This window comes from Dermacentor variabilis, chromosome 1, assembly GCF_050947875.1.
Source record: "Dermacentor variabilis isolate Ectoservices chromosome 1, ASM5094787v1, whole genome shotgun sequence".
Classification (NCBI taxonomy): domain Eukaryota; kingdom Metazoa; phylum Arthropoda; class Arachnida; order Ixodida; family Ixodidae; genus Dermacentor; species Dermacentor variabilis.
In genome coordinates, this window is record NC_134568.1 from 88,175,160 (window position 1) to 88,201,922 (window position 26,763).

The 26,763-nt window shown below is 45.4% G+C and overlaps 1 protein-coding gene across 4 annotated transcripts in view; it reads right to left on the reverse strand.

Annotated features, from left to right (window-relative positions):
• The window catches only part of poe (E3 ubiquitin-protein ligase-like protein poe), a 549,114-nt gene that overhangs the window by 441,028 nt on the left and 81,323 nt on the right, over positions 1–26,763 (reverse strand). For all 4 annotated transcript variants that reach the window (XM_075691124.1, XM_075691117.1, XM_075691109.1 and 1 more), the window contains exons 8-10: positions 26,330–26,389; positions 25,830–26,026; positions 2,384–2,645 (exon numbers count right to left, since the gene is read on the reverse strand). In XM_075691124.1, coding sequence (XP_075547239.1) covers positions 2,384–2,645; positions 25,830–26,026; positions 26,330–26,389 — 519 coding nt within the window. The remainder of the gene's footprint in view (positions 1–2,383; positions 2,646–25,829; positions 26,027–26,329; positions 26,390–26,763) is intronic.

Genomic DNA, 26,763 nt, shown 5'->3' on the forward strand with positions numbered 1-26,763 from the left:
AATTTCCCACGTGCCGAAGTATGGACGCTTTCCGGAGCTGTAGGCTAAGCTTGCGGCGTACGTCGCTGAAATGCATGATCGGTCCCTGCCAGTGAAGTGCGACGTGGTCATGAAATAAGCCCGGACCTCCGCCTTAATTTTAAGGTTCTGCTCCGCCGTGAGTACAACGAGTGGCTGGCGGCAGAAGACTGCGAAATTACGCCAACCGGACCTGTCAAAAGAGCCTCCCTGACGGCTGAGTGTGGTTGGGTGCATTTGGCGTGGGCTGCTGTTCTGCAAGATGTCCTGGTGCGGTCGTTTGCCAAATTTGAAATTTCGCTGGACCACGACGCGCTTTGGGACCGCAGCAACGATGACGATGGCAGCACTAGTGAAGACGAGTAGTCCAATGAGCATGTCAGCTACTAATAAATTTTCGTTATCGAATGCGCCCTCGGGTTTTTTTTTTTTTTTTTCCCCGATCAAGCGATATGGGGGGGTCGACTTACATTCGAGTCGACTTACAATCGTGTAAATACGGTACATACAGTCGCCGACCGTTTATTTGGACCTCACGGGGACTGCGAAAATGTCCGAATAAACAGGTGTCCGAAAAAGCAGATTAAGAAAAAAAAAAAGAAATCCTTTATTTCCACGCACTTATTCGGGCTCGGCAGTACGCTTGGAAGAAATCGTGAATACGCCGTTGCACGCTGTTCCGTTTACGCGCAATCAGATAAGCCTGAATCTCGGAGAGGGTCGTACGGTCACTATTAGCGGCTGAAAGCACAGTCACTACTTGTACATACACGCTCCGCATGCGACGGCAGCGTAGCACATGGTGCTCAGAGTCATCGTCCGGCGGTGCAGCAGAAACCTGACGAATGATCTTGCCGTCGTCGAGTTCTGCGCATTTCAATACAGCAGTGTCAGCACCGATGAAACTGTCAAATGAGACGGTGTCCGGAATCGCAATGCAACCACTGCGCAGGTCTCAGCAGAACATTTTCCGCGTCAGTAGGGAGCACATCGGAAGGCGACAAGTTGCCTCCCGGCACCCGCTTGCAGGCATTCCCCAGCGCAGTTTGCGCGGGCACTGTCGGCGCCATTAGACCTTTGACGCGATGTTTACGTATGCCGCGTTGGCTCACCGAAACCTCGACACAGCACACAAAGCAAACACCACCGTACCGACACCGGTCGCACAAACGAAAAAGCGGCCTGCTCGCAGCGTCAGCGAAGAAACAAATCAGCTGCTGGATTGTCTTGACATGGCTTACTAAGCTGAAACCGGAACTGCTGCAGAGCCACTCTATCTAACCAGGCAGAAACGATGATGATGAGCGGGGATTTCCAGTAGCGCCACTTCGTGGGGCAGCAAGACAAAAATGGCGTTCAGCAAGTCGAACCATGCACCGGCGGTCAGAGTCGGTGCATGGTGCTTTCGACCGACTCAAGGAGTGTCCGAAAAATCAGACGAGAGGTTGCAAGGTGTCCGAACTTTCGGCAGTTGTTATACATTATGGTCTATGGGGAGAATGACGGTGCCGCGAGGCTGACCGAATAATCGGGCATGTCCGAATTTTCGGAGTCCGGAAAATCGGTCGGCGACTGTACTGGGTGTTTCAGCAAACACTTTCAAAATTTGTCAAAGGTTGCCTATAACAGATAGCACAATTCTAGTTCATGAGCTGGTCTACTCGAAGAGGTGGACATTACCTGCACAGAAAAATTGAAATGCATAAACAACTAATTACCAAACATTTCCCTAGTTAAGTTTTTAACTAAATTACCTTTGGTGCATATTGCAATTTACAAATTCTAGCCGTGGAGTTTGCAAGGCGATTCGCTTGGAACGATTTCTCAGGATGACACCAGTTTTGAGATATTAATTCCTGAACGTTGTAGAGAAATGCATTGGCATTCCAGTTACTTTAACAAGACATCGTTTCATGCATTCAAGCAAAAAAGTAACTGGCACACAAATGCATTTCTGCATAAACAATGCATTTCTCCACAGCTCACTCAGTTAAGGTAGAGCTGATTGAGCAGTGTGTGATGGTGCATCCACTTGGCTTCGTCGCTTTTGCTGCCAAGTACACTGCACATCTCTGGAGACCTTAAAGTCCTCTACGTGCGGGCTGCGCATGCGCATAAATACTGTGACAGCATGACGGTGGCTGTGCCGTGAGTGTCTATAATAATTGCTATCGCAATAAAAGAAAACAGAATTTATTTCTGTAAGTGTAACCCTCTTCATGCCATTGCAAGATGTCCACATCTGCAAAATATTCAGGAAGAACCCTTGCATTTTGCTCATGCAAAGAAAATCTGAACAGTAATGGTGCAAACCACCTTGTGGTATAACAAGCCACCAACTTCTCAAATCAAAAGAATGCTCTACCTTGCGGTAAGAGACTGAGACGAGGTCAAAGAGCAGGGCAGGTAGGTTTAGCTGCATGAGCACCCGGACACATTTCCATGCACAGAAAGGTGTATTGATGTTGCCCAGGAAAGTGAGGATGCGCTCATCTGCACGGCTGGCCTCCCGGTCGCTCTCTTCAGGGGCCGCACCGGCTTCCAGCCGGAGCTCACCAAACACGCTGGTCAGAAGTGACAGCACCTGGTTGGCAAGTGCCACGGGCAAGACTCCAAAGCCCTGCTGGCTGCAGCCCAAGAAAGAATATGCAAGTTAGAATGAAGCTCTGATAAAAGCAGCAAGAACTGAATGACAGATATTGCAATGAAAGCCCAAGACTACATACAGCAGACTGCAACCAAATTAAGGGGCTTTACGTGCCAAAACCACGATCTGACTATGAGGCATGCCGTAGTGGGGTAATCCGCAAGTTTGGACCACCTAAGGTTCTTGAACGTGCACCTAAATCTAAGTACACGGGTGTTTTCGTATTTCGCCTCCATCGAAATGCCACTGCCATGGCCAGGACTCGATCCCGTGACCTCGTGATCAGTAGCCCAACACCATAGCCACTAAGCAACAACGGCAGGTTAGCAGATATGTCCACATTGGTTTAAACTTGAATTGGTGCACAGTACACACATACTTAGGGAAAGCGCAAGCAGAGTTCAAGAGTGCTGACTTCCAACTAGTTGTATGTTTATTAAAAGCTGAATACTATCTAGACTGGCAAAAAAGAAGGAAATAAGGCATGGGTCTGGTATACAGTGAGAGTGACTGATATATCAACTATCACTCCCTTGCCTTGTTTCCTTTTCTTTGCGAATGTATATACCATTCAGTTTTTCATGAAAATAAAACTTGGAAGTCAGCACTCTTTCACTGTGCCAATGCCTTTTCATAACTATGTGTGCACTGTGAATACATTCAAGATGCAATGTTACAAACTTGTCCTGTCTTCAACTCCTTGTTTAAAGCTGTCTAAAATTTGAACCAGAAGATCCATTTAGAAGCAGTATAAAGCAAATGCATGTAAATTTCAGTCAGGTCGAAAAATAAAATCAGAAATCAGAAAAGCCAGAGCTCACTGTTTCATGCCAGCAAGCCTATGCATTATTTTCTGGCATCAAATCCTCACTGAACTTGAAGCATATTATTTGCATTGAACCTGCATATTATTTGATCTGTTTGAACCAAATTTCCCTAAATTGGGTGCTGATGAGTGGTGTGAAAGCAGAGCTTGTGCTTGACTGAAACAGAGTGCACATACTGGTGTAATCACCACTCAAAAGCAACGGTGGGAATGCTTTCACGGTTCTTATTTCCCTTGCATTTATTACAGTGTGCACGCAGGGCTCATACAGGGGTTGTATGTGGAGGCAGATGGCGACAAATAGTCTCAACTTTGTCCAGAGGAAGGTTTACATTTATGAAGTGAAATAAACAGTCTGTTGGTAAACAAAATCAACATTGCTTCAATTGTTACCAGCATGCTAATCTTAACAATGGACAAAGACATTGGCCAGCTCATTGACAATGATATACATATCATCACCACCATCATCATTTATTAACCCTTAAGGACCCTTAACTTGGCATTACATAAGGGGGGGGGGGAACAATATTGAAATAACATATAATGGAGCGAATGCTATTAAAAAATGAACCAACTACGTTATAAATACAGAGCATGCACACACACACACAAAAAAAAAAAGGATACAGTAAAGAGCAGTGGAAAACACAAGGCAAGAAAAAAAAAAGGTAAAACACATCCTTCCATAGAAGGATGGGATGGAGCAATTAGGAATAAGCTAACAAACGAACACATACTTTGTAATAAGAGATTGACACCCAACCTACATTGAAATACAAGTCAAAGTATACAAAGCATAATGTAAATCAATATGTTCTATTGGACAATGCCTGTAACATAGAAATGGTGCAAGAAAACAAAAAATGCGTAGTTCAAGTTACTTAACAAAGAGCTCAGTTAAGGACTGCCTGAATTTTTCTGGATTTCTCTCAAGAGCAACTGCTTCGGGAAGGCAATTCCAGTCTTCAATGGCTGCGGGAAGAAACGATTTGTTGAATGCAAGAGTCGAACCATCAAGGCGTTGGACGCTGTTGTAGTTGAACAGGCGGCGAGAAGGTCGAGCAGATGGCAGTAACAGTGTACCATGCAGGTTAGAAAAGTGATATAGCTTATGGAACAAGCTGAGACGTGAGATTCTGCATCTTACTTCTAAAAGGGGTCATTCAAGAGTTGATTTAATGTGGTTTCGCTGACGTGTGTACTATAGTTTGATGAAATAAATAGGGCAGCACGATTTTGGACTGACTCGAGAGAGGTAATTAAATAATCTTGGTAAGGGCTCCAAATGGGAGAGGCATATTCATGTTTGCCCCTAACGAAGGTTTCGTAGGCTATTTTCCTTTCCGGGGGCGACAGTGGCGTAGCTAGGTCGTCTGGCACCCGGGGCCCATAGGTCTTCTGTCACCCCCCCCCCCCCCCCCCCCCCAGGTGTTGCCGGCGGAAAGAGGGCTGTCTTCAGACGTATATGACAGCCCCCCCCCCCCCCCCCCGCTACTGGCTCCTTGCACCCGGGGCCCCAGGCCCCCCGGCCAGTGGCGTAGCAACAGGGGGGGCCGGAGGGCCGTGGGCCCCGGGTGCAAGGGGCCAGTGAGGGGGGGGGGGGGTGTCATATACGTCTGAAGACACCCCTCTTTCCGCCGGCTACACCCGGGGAGGGGGGTGACAGAAGACCTATGGGCCCCGGGTGCCAGACGACCTAGCTACGCCACTGCCCCCGGCCCCCCCTGTTGCTATGCCACTGGGGACAGACGTAGTGTTCTTTTTAAGTAACCTAGCGACCTTGAGGTAACAGTTACAACATTCGAGATATGCTCCGACCATGTCAGTTTACTGTTAATGAGGACACCTAGGTATTGGTAGGAGCTAGCATGTGATATAGCTGTCGAATTAAGGGAATACTGAAAGATCAGATTAGTTTTTTTGCATGAAACAACCATGCATTTGCACTTTGAGGTATTAGGCTCCATCAACCAGTGCGAGCACCAAGTTTGAATTAGGTTTAGGTTACATTGTAGTAATGATTGATCACTACTGTTTGAGATTCGACTATATACAACGTAATCATCAGCAAAGAGGCGAATAGATGACGTTATTCTAGATGGCAAGTCGTTTATGAAGATAAAGAGAAGCGGGCCATGAACTGATCCCTGAGGGACGCCGGATACTACTTGTGCTGCAGCTGCTGCTGAAAGCTTACCGCCAATGACTGTGAACTGAGAACGTGCTGTTAGAAAGCCTTTGATCCATGACAAGGTAAGTGGGTCAAGTTTAAGACAACTGAGTTTGGCCATGAGACGACGATGAGCTACACGATCAAATGCCTTTGAAAAATCGTGTAAATGACGTCAGTCTGAAAAGACGAATCCAAGTTCAAGTTAAGGTCTGTAGTGAATTCGAATAATTGTGTTTCACATGATAATCTGGGGCGAAAGCCGTGCTGCTTGCGGAAAAAGAAAGAATTATTATTGAGATGACTGGCGACGTGGGAATATATGATGTGTTCCATTAGTTTGCATGCAACGTATGTCAGCGATATAGGCCGATACTTTGATGGGTCAGAGCGGTTGCCCTTTTTGAAAACCGGGGTTACTTTCGCAGTCTTCCAGTCATGCGGAATTTCACCTTCTAAAAGGGACTGCGCAAAAACTATCTGCAAGATGCGACTCGACACGTACTTAGTACCTTTATGGAACTTTGCAGGAATATTGTCAGGTCCTGGAGCACTCGAAATTTTTAATTTGTTAATGAGGCACAAAATGCCTTCAACTGTGATGACGACCGGCGGCACTGCACCAAAATTTGGTCTAGGCAGCGACAGGTTTCGGAGGTGAAAACAGACGAGAAATAGGAACTCATGACATTAGCCCGCTGATCAAGTGGAATGTCAGAGCCATCTGGATAAATAAGCGCAATGTTATGCAATTGATTCTTTGGTTTTAAGATACTCCAAAATTTTTGGGGGTTAACACGAATAATATTTTTTAGATCCTCATGATGAAATTTGCGCAGGCAATTCGCGTATTTCTTCCATTTAGATGCTGAGGACGATTTCTGAGCGACACGATACAATCTTTTTTTTCTTGCGCGATAGTCTCTTTAGCGAGTTGGAATACAGTCGAACCCGGCTATATCGAACTCGCCAAAAAACGCCTATCAGTTCGATATAGAGCATAATTCGATATAAGCCTGCTAAATAAGTAGTTGTCATAAAAGCACATACCATTTATAAAATCACTTTATTGATGAAACTAGCTTAGTTTCGCATGAAATAGTCCTGCATTTTCTTCTGCTTGGGCAGTTTCGCTGCGTGCGAGGCACGCACTTTTCCACTTTGTTTAAGGAGTCGGAGCAGCTGAGGCCGCAACATTCCGCATTCGCGCAGAAGCACCGGACTAGTGCGAGCGCACCAGTCACTTCGGAAGACGTGGGCCAAAGACAGTCGTTGCTTTCCTCGTTGTGCCCATTTTCACTTGCGCTCGGCACGATGTCGGCAATGTAGTCTTCGTTTCCGGACTCTCCCGTGGTCGCGACACCACCATTTGCGCTCACAAACTCGTCCACCGTTGATTCGTCAACAGCTTCCGGAAATTCTGACAGCTCGCTCCAAACTTCGGCAACACTGGCAATGGCTTCGTCGCATTAATCAGAATTTACAGTCATCACCGAGCACGCGGAAGTCGGTACGGCTGAAGCTATTTTGGATGAACCACTCGTATACGGCCGCACGTACGACTCGGGCGCCACGGGCACTACGGGCACCGGGTCGTGAGTTAGGCCGCTTTAGCCCTAATTTCCCCCTTCAAGATCGTGCCGAGAGTGCACCTCGGAATCTTGTACGTTGCGGGGACATCCGACTTGTCACCGCGTTCGACCCGATTTATGATTTCGAGCTTCGAAAGGCGAATTCTGCCGCTTCATCACGGCAACGCTGCGGGAGAAGGCGCACACAATGAATCAGATAAGCAGCGAGACAACTCGCACTTTCGCCATCTTGCACGACGAGGGCACAGGAGCCTCTGATTGGCTGTCTGAGCAAGCGGTGCGGGCGGGCGGGCCAGGATCATTTTTTGTAGGGGGGTGTCGGCGGCTCCGAGGTAGCGCGGTCGCGTAGGGAGAGCGGTTGGATGGAGCCGCGCCGCCGGGTTTTCCCGTCACCGCGAGGGAAAGCCAACTTCCGGGGGCACTTTCCGCCGCTTGACGTTCGATATATCGGGAGTCACTACTAGTTTTGTTCGATGTAAGCGTAATTTTTGCTATATATACTCATTGTAACTATACCGTGTCCAAAAATTGTTCGATATATGGAATAATTCGATGTAAACGGGTTCGATATAGTCGGGTTCGACTGTACCAGGGCTTGCCTGCATCGCCTCAAATGGAAATCAGAGGGACGTGTTTGTCAATTAGATGTTGAATTTGCTGTTTGAACAGCAACCAGTTATTGTTAACTGATCGTGAAGAAGCAGATTGACGAAAACATTCATAGAAAGATTCTCGTTCAGAGTTAATCGCAGAAAAGTTGGCCTTGTTGTAGCTCCTGATATATTTTTTTATTGGCCATATTTTTTGTTTATGGGAAAAGATAGGTGGAATGTTACGGCTTTGTGATCACTTAGTTCGATGGAAAGGGACACTGATGAAAATATACAGTCGAATCTCATTAATTCAAACGCGCTTAATTCAAACTGACGCTGTGGTCCCGTCAAAGTTATGTGTATTCCAATGGGCAAAAACAACTGGTAATTCAAACGCACAAGCATTTGCCAAAGGTTAATTAGAACAAACCACGCTCCGATAATGCTCTCAGCAGTGTGGCAAATCACGCGGCGGCGCCTCCAACTAGCATTGCTCTGACCTTGCTATCAAGGAAAACTTAGGAGAGACTGCTCAATGCCATGCACAAAGAAAAAAGTCACCATTTCGCCCAAAAGGCGAACAATCGATTACAAAGGAAAGTTAGTGAACAGCTATACTAAGTAAGCATAATAGTTTTATCGGTCGTATAAAGATGTAAACATAGGCATACTAATTCAACAAGCATGGTGTCCCATGCGCGCAAGCAGACATGAACACATCTTACTCAATGACAGCGGAAATTCGCTGTCAAACCGTTGGGAGTGAGTAAGAGCAGCAGCAGCAGCGAGCATCTATGCAAACTAAGCGAAAACACAGTGTGCGGCGGGCTCTGTACACGTCGCAGATGGCTTTCGAGCGAAATCTCACAGCGACGCCGACGCCAGAAATGCGCTTGGAGTGTCCATACAATTGCTATCGCAATAAAAATCCGTGGTTTAAAATTCACCTTCTCTCAAATGGCAAGGGTGCCATTTCGGTGTTGTACCATAATGCTCCAGCAGCTCAAAATGCACACCGGGGGAGGAATCAGTCCTGGGCTGATTTTTCGCAGCTCGTCAGGGCGGCAAGTGAGCCGTGAGCGGAAGCGACGAATGAGAGTGGCCCTTGCAGTGACGTACATGTGGGAAACTGTTGTCGTGCGGACTCACACGACTGCTCCATTCGTACTTGCGTCTGGTTCAGTTGGACTGCTTGTTTCGCACTATCGTCTGATTGTGTCAGCTCTCGCTCGCGCTTGTTTTGGTTGGCTTGGTTTGATGTTGTTCGTGCTTTATTCACAAAGTCTAAACTGACACGTCCCGATGGAAAGGTTGCTGGAGACAGTGTGCCGTATCTGATACTGTACAAGACAAACCCCTGAATACAAGGATGCGAAGGTGACACCCATTACCTCATTCTCCTTGTCTTTTGAACGTGGCGACGCCGCAACAGAAGGGAGCACACCAACCTGATTATGATCAGTGGCAATGAATTCGTCATCTTGATAAGACATGAATCATGTTAAGAACGCAGGATGAAGGATGTAAACACAGTGCCAATCTGTCAGCAGACAAAGGAGAAAGCACAAGAGCCCACAGAGGGAAGCAGTGGCGGAGGCCCAGTCCGGCCTCAGCAACTCTGCCGCATCGGTGGCAGAATTGAACTCTGAGGTTTTACGTGCCAAAACCACAATCTGATTATGAGGCATGTCATAGTGGGGGAACTCCGGATTATTTTGACCACCAGGGCATCTTTAACATGTCTCCAATGCACGGAACACGGGTGTTTTTGCATTTCATCCCCATCGAAATGCGGCCGCGGCGGTGGGATTTCATCCCGCACCTCATTCATGGTGCTTCCGTTCCTTCTTCAATGCCTTGCACTACGAAGGCTCAGTGAAGTAGGGCATGCCTACGACACTCCCCCTACTGAACATCACTGTGGCGCACAGTTCAAATTTGATTTTGGGTGTTTGCGTAGACGCCACTACGTCCGATTTTGGTGCCTACGACGCGGCAAACACGGTTGTCCTCAGCGAGCCACAGTTCACTCAGCCAGCAGACTCGGCACTTGGCCCACAGTGGCCGCGGTATCTATGCTACGTAGCAGATTGAAGCTACATGTAACTACAGTGCATATGCGCAGCGTTTGCTTTGGACACGACAGGGCTTGGGCACTCTCACGCTCATATCTTCCAGTCTGGCCATGCTGTATGTATGATGCGGACCGGCTTTGTCCTGCACCAGCTTGACCGACTGATAGTAGCCACATCTAACTTGCACATTTCGAAGTGTTGTCAATAGCTCAATACGGAGTGATGTCTGCGAAGGTGTCTAGCCAGGAGCAGCCAGGAGTGAGCGTGCACTGGCAAGCGTGTGTGTGGTCTGACCTTAAGCTTCGTGTGGTTTGAGAGCTAGTTGAGTGTTACTAACTGAAATAAGCGAGACATGATGGCTACGACACCGATAAGCAGAGTGGCCAAAGTTTAATTCCTATGCGGGCAGCCGAGCGTGACCGGACAATAGTCAGCTTTTTACGGAAGTACGTAATTATTAAAAGCAAATTTTCACTTACTTCAGCCTGTTTATTAAACTGCATCAATAAATATACACAGTAACAGTACGAAGAAGCAGATTGATCCAAGCACCCTTCTTTATTGAGGTCAGCTATGGCCAATAGCAGCGAAGTATGGGAATGTGCTATTATTACAAAATAAAGCGTCCATAAAAGAGTAGGAAGCAGACTTCTGCTGAAAATAGTATTTTAGAAAAAGGCGACTTCATGCACCGCTTGCGAGCTCCACGCACTGCACATGACTGCAAAATTTGGCTGAGATGTTGACAGCGGTATATGCTATCCGCAGACTTTTTTTTGTCAAGCCTGAGTGGTGGTTCAGAACCCCCTTAAATAGCTATGCTGCGGTTGAGAGGAAGCTTTAGCTTGGGGCCGAGTCCAATTTTGCTATTTAAATACCTGTAAAATGCAAAAATGGTTTCATGACACAACCGCTGGACCTACATGAAGGAAAATTTGTTCCCTTTGAGAAAGTTAAACTCAAGCAACTGTAAAAAGCAGAATTTTGATTTAGGACCTCTATTTTATAAGTTAAAAATTATAGAAGCACTAAGTTTACAAATCAATAACTCTGCAATAAAAACATATTGTGGTTCTGTAAATTGAATCTGTTAGACTATCTCAAGCGGACAAATTTTATATATGAAGTCACAGCTTACGTGGAATTGTTAGTGTTAATGAGGGGCTTGAAAAAAGTGCTACGCACAAATTAGCAGAATATTTTTGAGCCGTGTATCACACATCCCATTTGTACAACTTAGATGTATTATAGGTGCAGTTTACAGAGTTGTTATATCATTTTATTGCAGTTACAGAGCTTTAAACTTCATACTCGAGTTTTTTTGTTTAATTCTGCACTTCCATAATTTCTGGGAGAAAAGTTGATGGCATAAACTGAAAATTTTCTTCTATAATTACTAGCCTGTAACAATTTCTTTTACTAAATGCAATGAACCTCATTAAATCGGTATACTGGTTGCTGAAAAAATAGATTTCTTCATTCCCATAAAATTAGATAGGAGCTTCTGAGCAAAGCTTCTAATATTTAGAGCCAAGCCACTAACCCTTTCATGTTGGGTTTTTTCAGAGGTGACATACCCCCAGTGTGTTTTTTTTTTTCTTGGATAATATAAAACGAACACAACAGTTTATTTTTGGTTATGCAGAAGGGAAAAATGACACGGATAATGGTAAATCCGCTCTTAGTATGGTCCTCACATTCCCATCTTTGTTTTTGTATCTCCTGCCTAGTTTTGTTCTGAGGTGCACGTTCCTGCAATAGCACCACCGTGTCAGGGTACGAAATAAATAAGGACTAAATACATTCGACAGATGGCAGAAACATGCAAAAATGGTGGCCTTGCACAACAGCACAAATATTTGAATGAAGAATCCCTGCAAAGGGGCACGTCGCACAGTGTGCTAACAAAAACCCAGACAGAGCAAACCCAGAGAGAAGAGGAAATATGCTTCTATAAGAAAAATATTTACCAGATGGCGGGACTACCTCGGAGCTAGCCAACTTTGTGTTACTGTGCACATCCGACTGGAGAGACTGCAGAACGTATGGGTACATCAGTGACATGGCGGGACAGAAATGTGGAAACATACCAGTACGTCAGTGACATTGAAAGGGTTAAAGGCACACCCCTCTTGCAATGGCACCAGGGATGGACAAAGATACCATATTTACTCAAAAATAGGTCGTGCATGAATACAGGTCAATCCCTATATATTGTGCTCTCCAAGAAATTAAAAAAAAATTATCAAAATATAGGTTGACTTGCCAGGATCGGCGCAAGAAAATTGAGTACGACCTTAAATCTATGTTACCATATTGACATCGGCATTTCAAAATGGCCGCCTCGTACGTGCTTCGAGCCTAGCTATTGTCGCTTCCTCCATGTGCTGCAGTACATGTGCTTAGACATTAGTCTATCGTCTGTTTTCCCATTTTCTGCGTTTGTTCTATCAACACGAAGAGCCGAGTTCATCATGATGCCACATTTAAAAGGAAAGTAATCATGTATGCAGAGACTGACAGAAATCGGGCTGCATCACCGGTGTTCGGAGTACCTGAAACTTGCGGGACTGGCACAAACAGAAGAAGAGGGTTTTCGTGAGCAAAGCAACACGAAAGGGTTTCAGTGGACCGAAGCAGCAAGTATTCTACGACGATCCACTTTGGTGATACGATCGCCTCAGCCCTATCTTGAAAGAGATCTGCAATGGGGACAGTCTGCTGCGCATTGGGTTTTAACCACTTATAGGTGGCGTTGAAGCGAAAGGCAGCACAAAGTTCAATTCGCTCGCTGCTAGGGTAAAGGACTTTTTTCTTTTTTCTTTTTCTGTTACGGAAAACGGGTGCGCGTTACAATCAAGGGCACGTTAGAATCGAGTAAATATGGTATTTGTGTTTTGTGCGACGGCGGCTTCGACACATGGTGTCGACGTACATGCCAGGGCATTTTGGTTTGCGGCCTTAGCCCTCGCGGCTCCGGCGGCAGCATGGTTCCACATTGGAACTCCATTAGCTCGTTACTTTTGCTAGCTTTGATCACGAATATAGGTGGAGATTCTTTGGCCATGAATATATAGATTGATAGCTAATTATGGGTAACATTTCAGGGAAAAAAAGGTCGACCTATATTCAAACAGATACAGTACTTTGCAATTGTATCATGATACGATACAAGATACTCGGGCAACAAGTATTTGTGATACAGATGAAAATATACAGCAATTATTGTATCCGATACGATACTTTCCATTTGTATCTTAAGATACTTTGATACATTTGTAAATTTATTATAGTCTATATAATGTAGCAGCAAACACGTATGCAAAAAAAATGTTTGCTTGGAAATTTCTTAACTCCAACCAACCTTGTTTCATTTGCATTAAATGTCTGTTAGTATCTCAAAATATTTATCTTTCTGGCTCAAAGTATAATTTTTTCATTCCGAAACAATTTATTGGGGTTGCTTTAGCTTCTTAACATGAAAGCTCTTTATACGCTGCGCTGTCAGCGGTTTTTTGCTTGTTGCTTTTGTAAATTATGAGTCATTCTTCTGCTTGCCAACCAGCTAGCAGGTCGCCATTTAATTACAGGAACATCTATAGAAACCTCTGCACAATGGCACAAATACCGCTGTAGAGGTTTACCTTGTCTGTAAACATATTACCTTTTACGTGATACCAGATCACCGGACAGGTGTAGAGCAGCAAGAATGCTGGTAGCGCCATTTTTTTTATGCATTGTGTATACAGAGAGCACATAAAGCTGCAATGACCTTTCATATTCTACTTATCTGCTGGCATAAAGCATTTGTTAGCGACATATTCGTTTATATGCGATCTTTTTACAATTATTCTTCTACGAGAAAACTTGTGAAGCCCAAAAACATCTCATACGCATTGTAGTGGCACAAAGTGTCGCAAGATACCACTGCTATTCACACTACTGCCACTTACAGCTCTAATTACCTGGTGATTTGTAACAGTGAGAAATTTAAGGGTGAGTGAAAAAAACAAACAAATAGATATATCTAAGTAAAATAGAAAGGCGGTTCCATATCACACAATCACAGTGAATATGGAGATACACAATACAGGTGACACCACTAGTTGCTATGATATTTAAGCATGAAGTATTGTAAACTTATCTGTTAAGGTCAGACAATAGAAAATTCAGTGCCTGTGGAAATTCAGGTGGCTTAGTGGCAGCAGTATCAGCTTGAGAAGTGGAGTTCAGTCAAAGTTTATAGTTTCACACTGTGATGCTGCGATAGCAGTATCTTGTATCTTAAGATACAAACTACATTCTTTCATTTATCAGAAATACAGATACTGATACACACCTATGATACAGATACAAGATACCCTAAGAGTATCTAAGATAGTATCTATGATACATGAATCTTCGATACTGCACAGCACTGAATGGCACCGACCGACCATCACTACGGCGAAGTATGTTTAGCTCTCAAAACCCATCCGTTCATTACAACTCTGAAATAAAACCATGAAGCCGTCCATACAGCACCTGGTGGAGTGCCTACATTACCTATATGCTAGGCAGTAGAGCCGAGTTGGTGCTACCTTAAAGAGAAAAATTAAACTACCTTGTGCAGCACAGTGTTTCAAACCATCTTGGTTTAAGTACGAACCGAACTGTTCACTTCGTCATTCCATGAAATATTTCCACATGAAGCAGACACAAGCCTCCTATGAGCGCACTTGATTTTGAATGCCTGAGTAAATTATTATAACTTCAGTGTGTCTCACAAAACTTTTAGGCCTTAGACTTCTTTTTGGCTCTAATCATACGGTCAAAGAGGCATATACAGCCAAAAAAGATGAGCCGAGCAGATGTGTCAGGTTATCAAAATGAACCTGTCATAATTGTTCCTGAGGCAACATAAATTTGTGAATGATTGACCAGAGTTGAACAAGTAGCATTAAAAGGGGAACAAGAACTGGCCACTGCCTTTCCATATACAGTTGACTTCCGTTAATTTGACCTTGACAGGACCAAATAAGTTGATCTAATTATCTGGCAGATCAAATTAAACAAGATGCAGAAAAAATATTAAAACATTAAAGATCTCCGGCTGCAGTGTTATCAAACACGTAATGTAAAGGAAATGCAATGTACACCTATGGTTCTTTGGCTGCAGTGTTATCAAATAGGTAATGTAAAGGAATTGCAATGTAGACCTATGGATCACATAGGTATGACAAGAGCTGTGTATACAAGTTCCAAGTGAAGTCACAGGTGGCTTGGAGTGAAGTCTACTTTCAATTTTCTGCCTGGTGTTGCACCCTATATTGCTCAAAAAGTTTCCACACAGTAATTTTTTTTCTTTTCGTCAATTATGCTTATTCTCAACGTATTTAGCCCATTTAGATGGAAAATGCCCTTTTTTCTTTCTTTCAGGTATTTATATGTCTAGTAAAGGGTTAAGAGATATCACAGTAAGGGTGCTGGAATACTGAACCGCCTCATGGACTAAAATTTCAGTCCATAAGCATTCCTGTCCCAAATCCCAAATATTGGGAGAACGAGGACAGTCCGATGCTCGCAATTCTGTTCCATTTACAGCATTGCTACTGCAGCAAGGAATTAGTTACCATTGTAGATGAAACATATTACAGTTAAACCTCAATATAACGAACTTCAGTATAACGAAATTCTCGATATAATGAAGTATTTAATTTTTCATGACCTCAATATAATGAAGTGTTTGTATGCCAAGACAATAAATGGAAACTTCCGTGGACGCAGATGGTCAAATGAATGATTGAATGACAAGCAGCTATTTGCAAACGCACACCTCTTAAATTGAGCGCCACGTGACAAGAGCAACTGCTGAAGTAAAGCTGCATCATGTTCCGCATAAAGTCCAAGTATGATAAGATCCTATAGCGCCTTGCGCACTGTGTGCTTTAGGTGTGAGTGAAACAGAGTGAGGGTGAGAGAAGAAAGACGGATTCACGAGTGCTGCCTTCCCGCACGAGCAAAGAGGGGGAGGGGAGCGAGTTCGCGGTAAAGGCCCAACAACTGGCATGCGCCAGAAAGCTTCGGCACATGCCAACGCATCAAAAGCATTTGTCGGGAACAGAGTGACGCGTGGCAATGTTTCGCCGGTGTGCACCAATCAGAGGCTGTGATGCGTCGCCGGCATCAAGCAATCGAAAGCTGCGAGGCCTCCGGCTGCTATCCCTATCATGGCCGCTGATGCGAAGACGCCAACACCAACCATCGTTCGAGTTCCATGGACGCACGACACGCTTGACAGTGTTATGATAGTAGGCCGACGACGACATGACCGACAATTGTGGGTTGTGGCAGTGTGACAGGGATCAGAACCAACTTCAAACAATGCCGACAAATCCAACCTGCCCACTCGGTTCCGCCTGTCTCAGTGCGATCGTCTGCTAAAATATCCAACCGAATTCTGATTGCTGCAACGTCTGTGCTTGGTGTATGTGTATTTTATTGTGCTCAAAACGAATGGAAACAAGCTTACGAACTCCGAAGTCTGGATAATCAGCACTCGCCTACCGCCAATGTTGTTTACGTTACGCGTAGGCCCAGCATGTCCATCGAGTTCGTAACTGGTGAGTGAACAAGCCCAGCTGAGAAACTCTGTCAAAGGAAATGAATATTCAGTTCCGTTTGGTGCTGCAACGATTTAAAATAAGGCACTCCTGAATTCATGTGGTGAATGCACCATGCGGAACTTCGGGTCATGAAGCTCTGCGTTGTTTCTAGTGGCAAAGATAACCTTCGCAAGTGAAAGACACTAGTAGCTGAACAACGGGAAGTTTGTACGTCATCATCCATGTCGTCCGTTTCAGCTGACAGTGTTCCATTGTATTTGGCGTGTGAATTTAGTTTAGCAAGTTCATAGTATTCCTTGACTCACTTTCTTCAAGTGCATGCGTCTTATGGGCTAGTTGGGGAGAAATTGCTCTTGCAGCACTCAAGTACGCTGACGCACTGAAGGAAACATAACACAGCGCAGTCATGTTTGAGTCAGTGAGTCCTTATACTTGAGCACTGCAAAAAGAAATGATTTGTTTGCAATATGTGCATCGTGTGCAATGCATAGAAGGACCTGCATCATGCAAAACCTATGCATGCAGCCATGTATACCAGGATTGCTTCGATGCCTGCTTGAGAAGCTGCACGTACTGAGTCAATGAAACTGTAATTGGCTTTTTATCTTTCTTTTTCTTTATGGAAAGAGCAGATGGTGTCAGTGCAATGTGGGGAAGGCGAAAAGGTGTCATCAGTGCTTTGTGCAGTCGGCATGCTTAAACTGCCCAAATCTCTTCAGCTTCCACTAAAATGTTTCTCGCTTTGATACTATAGTCAGGAAAAAGATCAACTCAAAACCAAGTTCCTAACGCATCTTAACAGGATGTGTTTGATTAACAAGCTAACACTTCCACTGCAACATTATGCTGTTGTACAGCATATGCGCTTTAATTAAATAAATACATTCTGTAAAGGTGAACGACTGGGTTTATAATAACAAACTTTGTAGTAGCACTGCAAAAAGTGCTGCCATGCATATCAGCCACAACAAAGCTGCTGCGTGTCCAACCTACTTCCTCAGAGGAGCCCCTATGAAGACTGTTCAAGCCCTTCCCATTCTGCATGTAACATTCAGCCCTTCTCTCGACTTTTCCGCATGCGTCACCAGCCCTTTATCTAAGGATCGTCACATTTTTAGGTTTGCATCCTGTGTCTCACTTCTCTGTGGACCTGAGCTTTTCCGAGCACTCTCATTCTGCCACAGCTTGAATACTACTCGTCAGTATAGTCCTTGTACCAAACTCACATCGCTGAAAAACTTGAGCTTGTTCAGCGCTGGACAACATGCACCCTCTACTCCAGTCTTTTTGTCATCGCAAGCTCATGCGAGCCTACGAGGATTGTCTCAAAGCCCTCAAGTTACATGCCCTGCAATACCAGCGCAACATTGCACGTCTGTCTATTCTGCAAGGTGCTCGACGGCTCTCTGGACAGCCCCCATCTTTCTTCTTCAGTTCGTCTGAACATGCGGTCAGCACAGCCTGAGCCCCACCACGCTTGTACAGCCCGACACTGCAACTCCATGCTTATATCTGGCATACAAAGCTTTCTCTCCACCCCCCTGGCCATTCAGACTCATCTTCCTTGCGACCGGGCTGAACTGGCACTCCTGCATGTTGTGCACCCATCGACTGTTTGCATATGTGCTGTGCTCTGCAAATGAGCAATTGCATGTGCCTGTGTGTGTGTGTGTGTGTGTGTGTGTGTGTGTGTGTGTGTGTGTGTGTGTGTGTGTGTGTGTGTGTGCGCGCGCGCGTGCGTGCGTGCGTGTGTGTTTACGTGGAGGCTGAAGGGGGTGTCTTCTGCACTCTGCAAATTCCTGCTCTAGATGGCTGGCTATCAGACGCTCTACTGTACAGGCATCAACCTTTCTTTTTTTAAGTCTTGCAAGCTGTGTAGAGTGCCATGTTACCACTAAGATTACAGTCGAACCTGGATATATCGAATTCGACGGGGATCGGAAAATAGTTTTATATAGCAAAATTCGATATGCAGATATAGGCCAAAAAAGCACTCTCGATCATAACAAATTGTGGCGTACCGATTGGAACAGCTACGAATCACATAGCATGTGTACACAATATGAAAGCGCTTTATTTCACGGAAAAAAAATCACTAATTTTGGGCTGCTTTTTCCTCTGCGAAATGAAGTTGAAAACACTAGTCTCAATCTTCTCGAGACTGTCCAGGTGCGAGAGCCCAGTGCCTTCCATTTCGCCGCAACAGTGCCGAACCAGGCGTGTGCCGAAACATAGCTGCACTGACGCCAGTTGAGTGGCTGTGCACAGACGCGTTTCTTCGAAAACACAGTTGCCCTCGTCGTCGCTGGAATCACCGTCTTGAACGCCAGCTATTCCGGCCACAATGTCCTCATCAGCGAGGTCGGCTACTGCTTGAACTTGGCTGTCAGCGTTAATGAAGTCATCAACAGTCATTTCGGATGGGACGGTGCCGGGAAAATTGGACAAGTCGCGAAACGCGTCCTCTGTTAGATACGGGACCTTTTCCTGAGCCTCCTTCGAGTTCACCAGACCACATCGAATCGCGTTACACCTGATTAAGGAGCGCAGAAGCACATCTACCACGTTCCCGAGGCGCAGCATGTCCTAAACAAGTTGGCGTCCTCCACCTCGTGCGCCGCATGTGGAGCTACTCACTGCTTGACTCTTCCCGAAAGTGTAGCGAGAGCCTGGCACGGTTCCAGGTGACATGGGTCCCAAGCAAAGCTGCTTTGCAGCTCTGAAAGGTCGCTCGAAGACAAACCGTCTCCCCCCATCCGCCTATTGTGACGGCGCTTGCAAGCCACGAGGCAACAATGGCCGTAATGCACCGTGAAGCCCTGGGAGCAATCCCACCCGTCTGCATTTGTGACGGCAGTTGCAGACCAGGAAGGCAATACCGCACACAATTAATCCCTTGGACAATTGGAGCCCAAGGAGCGACCCTCTGAGCCAAATGTGACGTACTCGCACGGGCGCCTACCATTGGCCGAAAATTATGCCACCTGAGTGGGCTCGCCGATTGGTCGAACGTGACTTCGAGACACCGAAGGGGTTAAAAGCCGTCTCCCCCCCATTCGACGGGAGCAGCAGGAGAGCATTCCTTCATTCATCTCTTTCGAGCTTCTTGCCACGGGCCGCAGCATCCGAGTTGCTGCTGGCCCGTAATGACTTTATGACTTAATTTCTTTGTACTCTCACTGTAAATAATGTAAATAAACCTCCAGTTTTCATCCCAAAGTCCTCCTCAACCTCGGCCAACTCCCGCACCCAACGGCAAGGTCCAAAATCTGGGGGACAGCAATTGGGATTGTCCTCCAGATCCAACACCTCCAAGCGCTCATCGTCATCTAAAGCTTCCGGACATTCATCTCTGGCCACTTCAAGGCCTGCCTTGCCGAAACAGTTGGCTACTTCGGCCTGCTTCATGTTGCCCCAAGCGCTGGTAATCATCTGGATCGCCCCGAGCAGGTCAATCTTGAGATCGGTTCCCATGCGGAGGTTTACGAGGAGCCGTTGAATAAGTAGCATCTGATAGCCTACCTTGAATGCCTTTATGATACCCTGGTCGAGGGGCTGCAGTCTCACTGTGGTGTTCGGCGGGAGAAACTTCCGTTCGATGTGCTGTAGCTTGCAAGTCGTTTGATGGGCCGAACAGTTGTCTACCAGAAGGCAAACTCGGCAGCCCGACTTGCCCAACTCAGCGTCCCAAGCCTGCAGCCATTCAACAAAAAGTTGACGTGTCATCCAGGCCTTCCTATTACAGCCGCAGCAGATGGGAAGCTGTTTACAGTTATTGAAGCAGCGCGGTGACTTGCTCTTCCCGATCACGAATGGCCATGGCTTGCACGAGCCGTCCATGTTGGCTGCAAGCAGCACCGACACACGCACTTTGCTCATTTTACCGCCGTGACATGAGGTTCCACGAAGAGCGAGTGTCTTATTCGGCAACATTTGCCAAAAGAGACCAGTTTCGTCTGCATTGAAGATTTCTGCAGGCGAAAACTTCTCAGTGATCTTCGGCCACTCCTCAGAAAGCCACTGCTGCATCTCCTGGCTGCTGACAGCCCTACTTTCGCCTGAAATGGCCTTTCCTACAATGCCATGGCGGTTTTTAAACCGTTGCAGCCACCCAGTGCCACTACAAAAGTTCTCTTCACCAAGAGCCATAGCAAACCATTTGACCTTTTCGATTAACATCGGGCCATCAACGGGAATATTTTTCGCTAAGATTTCAAGAAACCACGTATAGAGTGCCTTCTCCACTTTGTCAAAAGCAGCAGGGCGCACACGACACGCTCCCGAGCGACTTTGCTCACCTGCTTTAAGCTTGATGTCCTGCTTGTTTTTTAACAACGTACTTAAAGTACTCCGCGGAATGCCGAATGCGTCTGCCACGGAGGACTTTTCTCCCTTCTCGACAGGCCGGATTACCTCAAGCTTTCTTGCAAAGTCCAGATTCTTCCTCTTTTTTATGTCCGCAGATGCCATAGCTCACCAGATGACCGCAATCATAGACTCTACACACGGCACGTTGAAACACAGGTACGCACAAGAAAATGCGCAATGCGCAGATGGAGCAGCCCGAGAGAAGCCTGCTCGAGCGGCAGTCAACAAGGCTGCGAAGGAACGACGAAGGGAAAAGAAAGAAGAGAACAGGGGAAAAGATAGGCGGAATATGCCGTCGAAGGTGTTGTGGGCGCAATTGCCGCTTCGCTATGCTTCGTATTTTGAGCCCTCTCTGGCCCTCTTGTCTCCCTTGGCCAACGAGCAACCGTGCTGACCCCTCACTCTCTCTTCCTTTCCCCAGGAAGCGTGGCTTGTAAACGTCGCCGCGTCTCCATGCCGCGCACTCTCTTCACTGAGCTCCAATGGCCTTGCCCAATGCACACACCGGCGGTACAGGATGAGTGAGAAAGCTCGCGCCAGTGGGGCGCAAGAACGGGGGAAAGGGTCTGCGTCTCCGTCGCTAGGCGACAGCCGCGCATGCGCAGAGGAGGAGCCTGCTGACTGACTCTGCGGAAATGTTTTCCCCTGAGGACCGGACACGAATGTCTTTGGGAAAAGCGTACCTTCCAGGGGCTCGGTGCGGCGTTGGTTGACGAAAATGGAATTCGATATACTACGCAATTGTCCTATACTTTTATATAGTACCGTATTTACTCGCATAATGATCACACTTTTTTGTCAGAAAAATTGACGCAAAATCAGGGGTGCGATCATTATGCGAGTTAAATTTCCCGCGAAAAGAAAAAAAATTTTTTTCGTCCCGTGTTTACTGCGGGACAGCAAAACAAAGATGGCGGCCGGCGGTGCAAGCCAAACGCACCGAACGCGATTTTTTCTTCTTCTCGTGAGTACATTACGTGCATTGAAACAGTTTCTTCCGTATCAGTAATGAATAATATCATTAATATCGGCAAGCTTGCGGCAATAATGTAGCCATGTCCTCTTTGAGGGGACAGAAACAGATGGGCACACTTAGCTGCCAGTGACATAAAAACACATGGTCGGCACGCTGCGGAAACTGCGGCATCTGTCTTTACTACTATCCTAATACAGCATGTTTTCGCTAAGGGTGGGTGAATATCTTAGCTGTGCTACAAGCGTCGGCGTATGAATAGGGCACACTTTTAAAGTATCAGTGTAAACGTGGCTACTATCGTTGGTGGCTACTATCGTTGCCGCTCGCGATTTGTTGCGTGCCCACGAGTGCAGACGAGAAGAATCGAAAAGCGCCTTTTTTGTTGTTGACCCCAACCATTATAAAGCCTACACATAATAAAGGCAAGTTTGGTTGCAGCTTTTTTTTTAGTCATGGAAGTGCGGAAAGTGATGAAAGTAATGAAATGAGGCATCTACTTAAGAATGTTGGGCGTGCAGACTGCTTGGTTTGTCTTGAAGAGTCGTTCGCGTAGCATTCCACAGATGGTAAGCGCGATCATTATTAGCTAGACTTGGCACACAACATATTGCTGCGGCAAGTTCGGGGTGCGATCATTACATGGGAAATTAAAAGAATAGAATTTTGACGACAAAATTCGGGGGTGCGATCATTACGCGAGTGCGATCATTATGCGAGTAAATACGGTATTTTCAAGGGAGTAATCTGTGTGTTCAATATAGCCAACAATTCGAAATATGCGGGTTCGATATATCCGGGTTCGACTGTATTATTATCATTATTATTATTATTATTATCACTACGACTACATTGAATGTGTCGAAGCCAGCGTGACACGTAATTCAAAATATTTTTGCAGCTTTGTGTGCTCTCACTCTTCTAAAGAGAGTGCCAAAGATGTACCATATCTACTCGCATAATGATAGCACTCTTTTGCAAAAAAAAATTGCCCCAAATTCAGGGATGTGACCATTACGTGGGTTAAATTTTTTGCGGAACGAAAAACATTCTTTTTTTCTCCCACATTTGCTGCTGGACACCAAAACAAAAATGGCAGACGGCGTAGCAAGCAAAACGCGCTGAACACTATTTTTTTTCTTCTCACAAGTACGTTATGCGCATTGAAACAGTTTCTTCCGTATCAGTAATGAATAATATTGTTACTATCGGCAAGTGTGCGGCAATAACGCAGCCATGATTACTTTGAGGGTACAGAAACAGAGATGGGTGTGCTTAGCTGCCAGTGACATAAAAACACATGGCGGGCACGCTGCGGAAACTGCGGCATTTGTCTTCACTACTATCCTAATACGGCACGTTTCCGCTAAGGGTGGGCGAATATCTTAGCTGTGTTACAAGCGTCGGCGTATGAATAGGGTACACTTCTAACATATCAGTGTATACATGGCTACTATCGTTGCCGCTCACGATTTGTTGTGTGCGCACGAGTGTAGATGAGAAGAATCGAAAGGCGCCTTTTTGTTGTTGCTGTTGGCCACAACCATTATAAAACCTATAAATAATAAAGCCAAGGCAAGTTTGGTTGTAGCTTTTCTTTTTTTCATGGAAGTGTAGAAAGTGATGAAAGGAATAAAATGGGGCATCTGCTTAATGTTTGGTGCGTGCAGACCGCTTGGTATGTCTTGAAGAGTCGTTCGCGTAGCATTCGACAGCATTCGACAGATGGTAAGCGCGATCATCATTAGCTAGACTTGGCACACGACATATCGCTGCTACAAGTTTGGGATGCGATCATTACACAGGAAAGAAAAAAAATCGAATTTTGACGACAAAATGCAGGGGTAAATGCAGGGGTGCTACCATTATGCGAGAGCGATCATTATGCAAGTAAATACGGTATGTCTTCTTGACAAAAATGGAGATATCTCGAACACTACTGATGCCTTTACAGGACATTTAAGTTCTGTATATGGTGTAAAAGATGCTTCAAGTAATCCTGGCACGCTGTGTACGCTATCAGTCAATGAAGACCTTGTTTTCAAGTGTATGAAGCACGCATTGTTTAACTGTGCGAACAGACGGACCACAGAGACAGCATGGAACAAGGATGGGTGCAGACCTTGTCCCATGCTATAAGCCACTGCTGCAATGCCACACTGCCACTCTTGCACCCGTCCTTGTCCCATGCTGTCTCTGTGGTCCGTCTGTTCGCGCAGTTAAACAATGTTTGCTAATATGTACCAATTCGCCCAACAACATCTTCTTCTAAACTATGTATGAAGCACCTCAGACTTTCCTTTTCTTTTGATGCTGGTGGTATTTCTTCTGCAGTGCTTAACCCTTTCAGATGCTCTCTACACAACTGTCCACAGCAGCATAGTGCATCAACGTGATGAATGTAACAATATTTAAAATGTGTTGCACACATCTTGAAACATTATTGGAACTGTGCTGCAATCTTGAATAATGTGCAGAATGTACAGAATAAGTGCGATCATCATTGGCTAGACTTGGCACACGACATATTACTGGGGCAAGTTCGGGGTGCGATCATTACACGGGAAAGGAAAAAAAAATCGAATTTTGAAGACAAAATTCAGGGGTGCGATCATTATGCAAGTAAATACAGTACTTGTTTTGCTGGGCAAAAGTTCGCCCAATAAAGAGTTAAATTTGTAACTCCCAGTTTTTGACTCTGCATCATATTCTTCGCCGTCACTACAACGTGACTATTTTTCAATGATACTTTGCATGCCTGAACTTTACGTAGTTGGCTGTGCAATGAGCCACCAAAAAGGAAATAGTACGACAGCTTCTGATATGGTATGGCATGGTCGTGCAGGTGTTTGCAAAGCAATCTTGTAGACAGACGATGACGCGAGCGCAAGCGCTGATGTCGATATTTTGTGCACTATTGTTACTTCAAAGGTAAAAAGAAACTTGCTGCAGGTATACATTAATTAATTCATTCATTCATTTATTAATCAAACCTGTTTTTCATATCTAAAAGAGTATACAGATCCCTGACCTATTGTTTCAAGCTCAGTTTAGAGCATGCTGTTTTAGGGCGGATTTTGACGGATGAAGACAAAATAGTCCAGCAACAGTGCGCCTCAGTCACTGATACATAAGCACTGATGACAAAAGCACTGATGCGTCGGCACGCATCAGTGCTTATGTCCAGTGGTTGCGTGCCCTTTTCCTCCTACTAACACGAAGCGACGCATTCGCTTGTTAGCATGTGCCGAAGCGTCCTGACGCATGCCAGTGGTTGGGAAATGTGCTCAAGGGGGCGGGGGGAATACGTTGGCGCGCCTCTCGGCCGTGGCTGCACATGGCTATAAGCGCAGCTGAGCATATACGCAGCCACGCACCTTACTTTACAGGTAATCTGCTGCGTGTTCAACGAGTGGGCATGCCAAGACGGCAAGGCAACATGTAAGCTACCTTACCGCTCGACTAGTATTGGAGGTTGCATGATCTCGAGTTTTGGTGACCCGTTGGAGCGAGAGGCAGACAAAGCATTTGCTCCCCACCGCCGGTGCTTTTCCCAATAGCGCCGTCCCAGTGTGGGTGATGCTATCAGCCACGGGGCCAGAGTGCACGTGAAAGTGTGGCTGGCTTCGTTTAATCGGTACTGCCGAAAAAATATTGTTGACGTACGTAGCATGAAACCATATCATTCGTTGCCGACTCCCAAATTTATCAAAATTAATTGTTTTCTCATTTAGATTTGCTTTTTTCAACTGCCCGATAAGTCGGAAAATTCTGCGGCCCCTTTTCATGTAAGAAAAATTGATCGGCAACTGTACTTATTTGCAAAAAGGTCGAATTTCAATTGAATGAAATTTTGATATACCGAAGCAAATTGATTTTACCGACTTCGTTACACTGAGGTTTAACTGTATTACAAAATAAGTCGCTATGTATATGGCAGTGTTCAATACTCCACTCACATGCGCAGAAGATTCTGTTTGAGGCCACTTGACTGGTCCCTGGTCCTGGTAGGCGTCTGGTCCAAAGGTCCTCGGCTACTTTTGGCTCCTGCACCTTCCTTGCAAATACCTCGATCGAGGAATGTGTTCAAGCTCAAAATCACTTGCAGGCCTCTGAGCAGCAGCCATGATGTCAACACGTGCAAGTTCTGCAGCACCTGAGCACACCAGTGAGTGGCAAAATACAATCAATTAAAGGTGCATTGCACTGCGAAGCCATTGTACTAAATGCCAAACAGAAAGCAGTGACCATGCTGTCGAAGGTTCACTAAAAAATAACACAATTTTTTCCCTTATACTTACAACATACTTTATACTTTATACATTTAACGATTTAATATCTACACACACAGCACGCATACCCTTTTCTCAGTATGCCATGTCTTCCACATTTTTTACTATCAGTGCATATCAACTGTTATTTAGCTTTATGTCCATGTCACATGAAAAGGCTCACTTACATGACCGCCAGCTCTTGTTGACGACCTCATGGTAGATGCAATAATATTGTAGATATCAAGCTGAAAAGAAATCAAAATAATCCCTTTATGCACAAAAAAAAATTATATTTCTTAGGCATACAATTTGAGCAGTGTCGTGTGGGTATTCATATTTCTGAATAGTAGTTTCAAAAATTGTGCCATTTGATATTCGTTTTGGAAAAAATTTTCACATTAAATTTCTCATAGCGTTCCCAAATATGCATTACATAATTAGATTCACTATATTCGGCTTCGCCGAAATACAGTTTTGCTATGCGGCGAAGCATATCTATCGTGCAATGAAAGCATATTACAAGTGGAAAGGGGATACTGTGCGTCAACAGTGCGGTAACTTAGGCCGGTTGGTGCATATCTTTGAGAAGACAGAGTCTCCATTTGCCCCGTTCATAAGT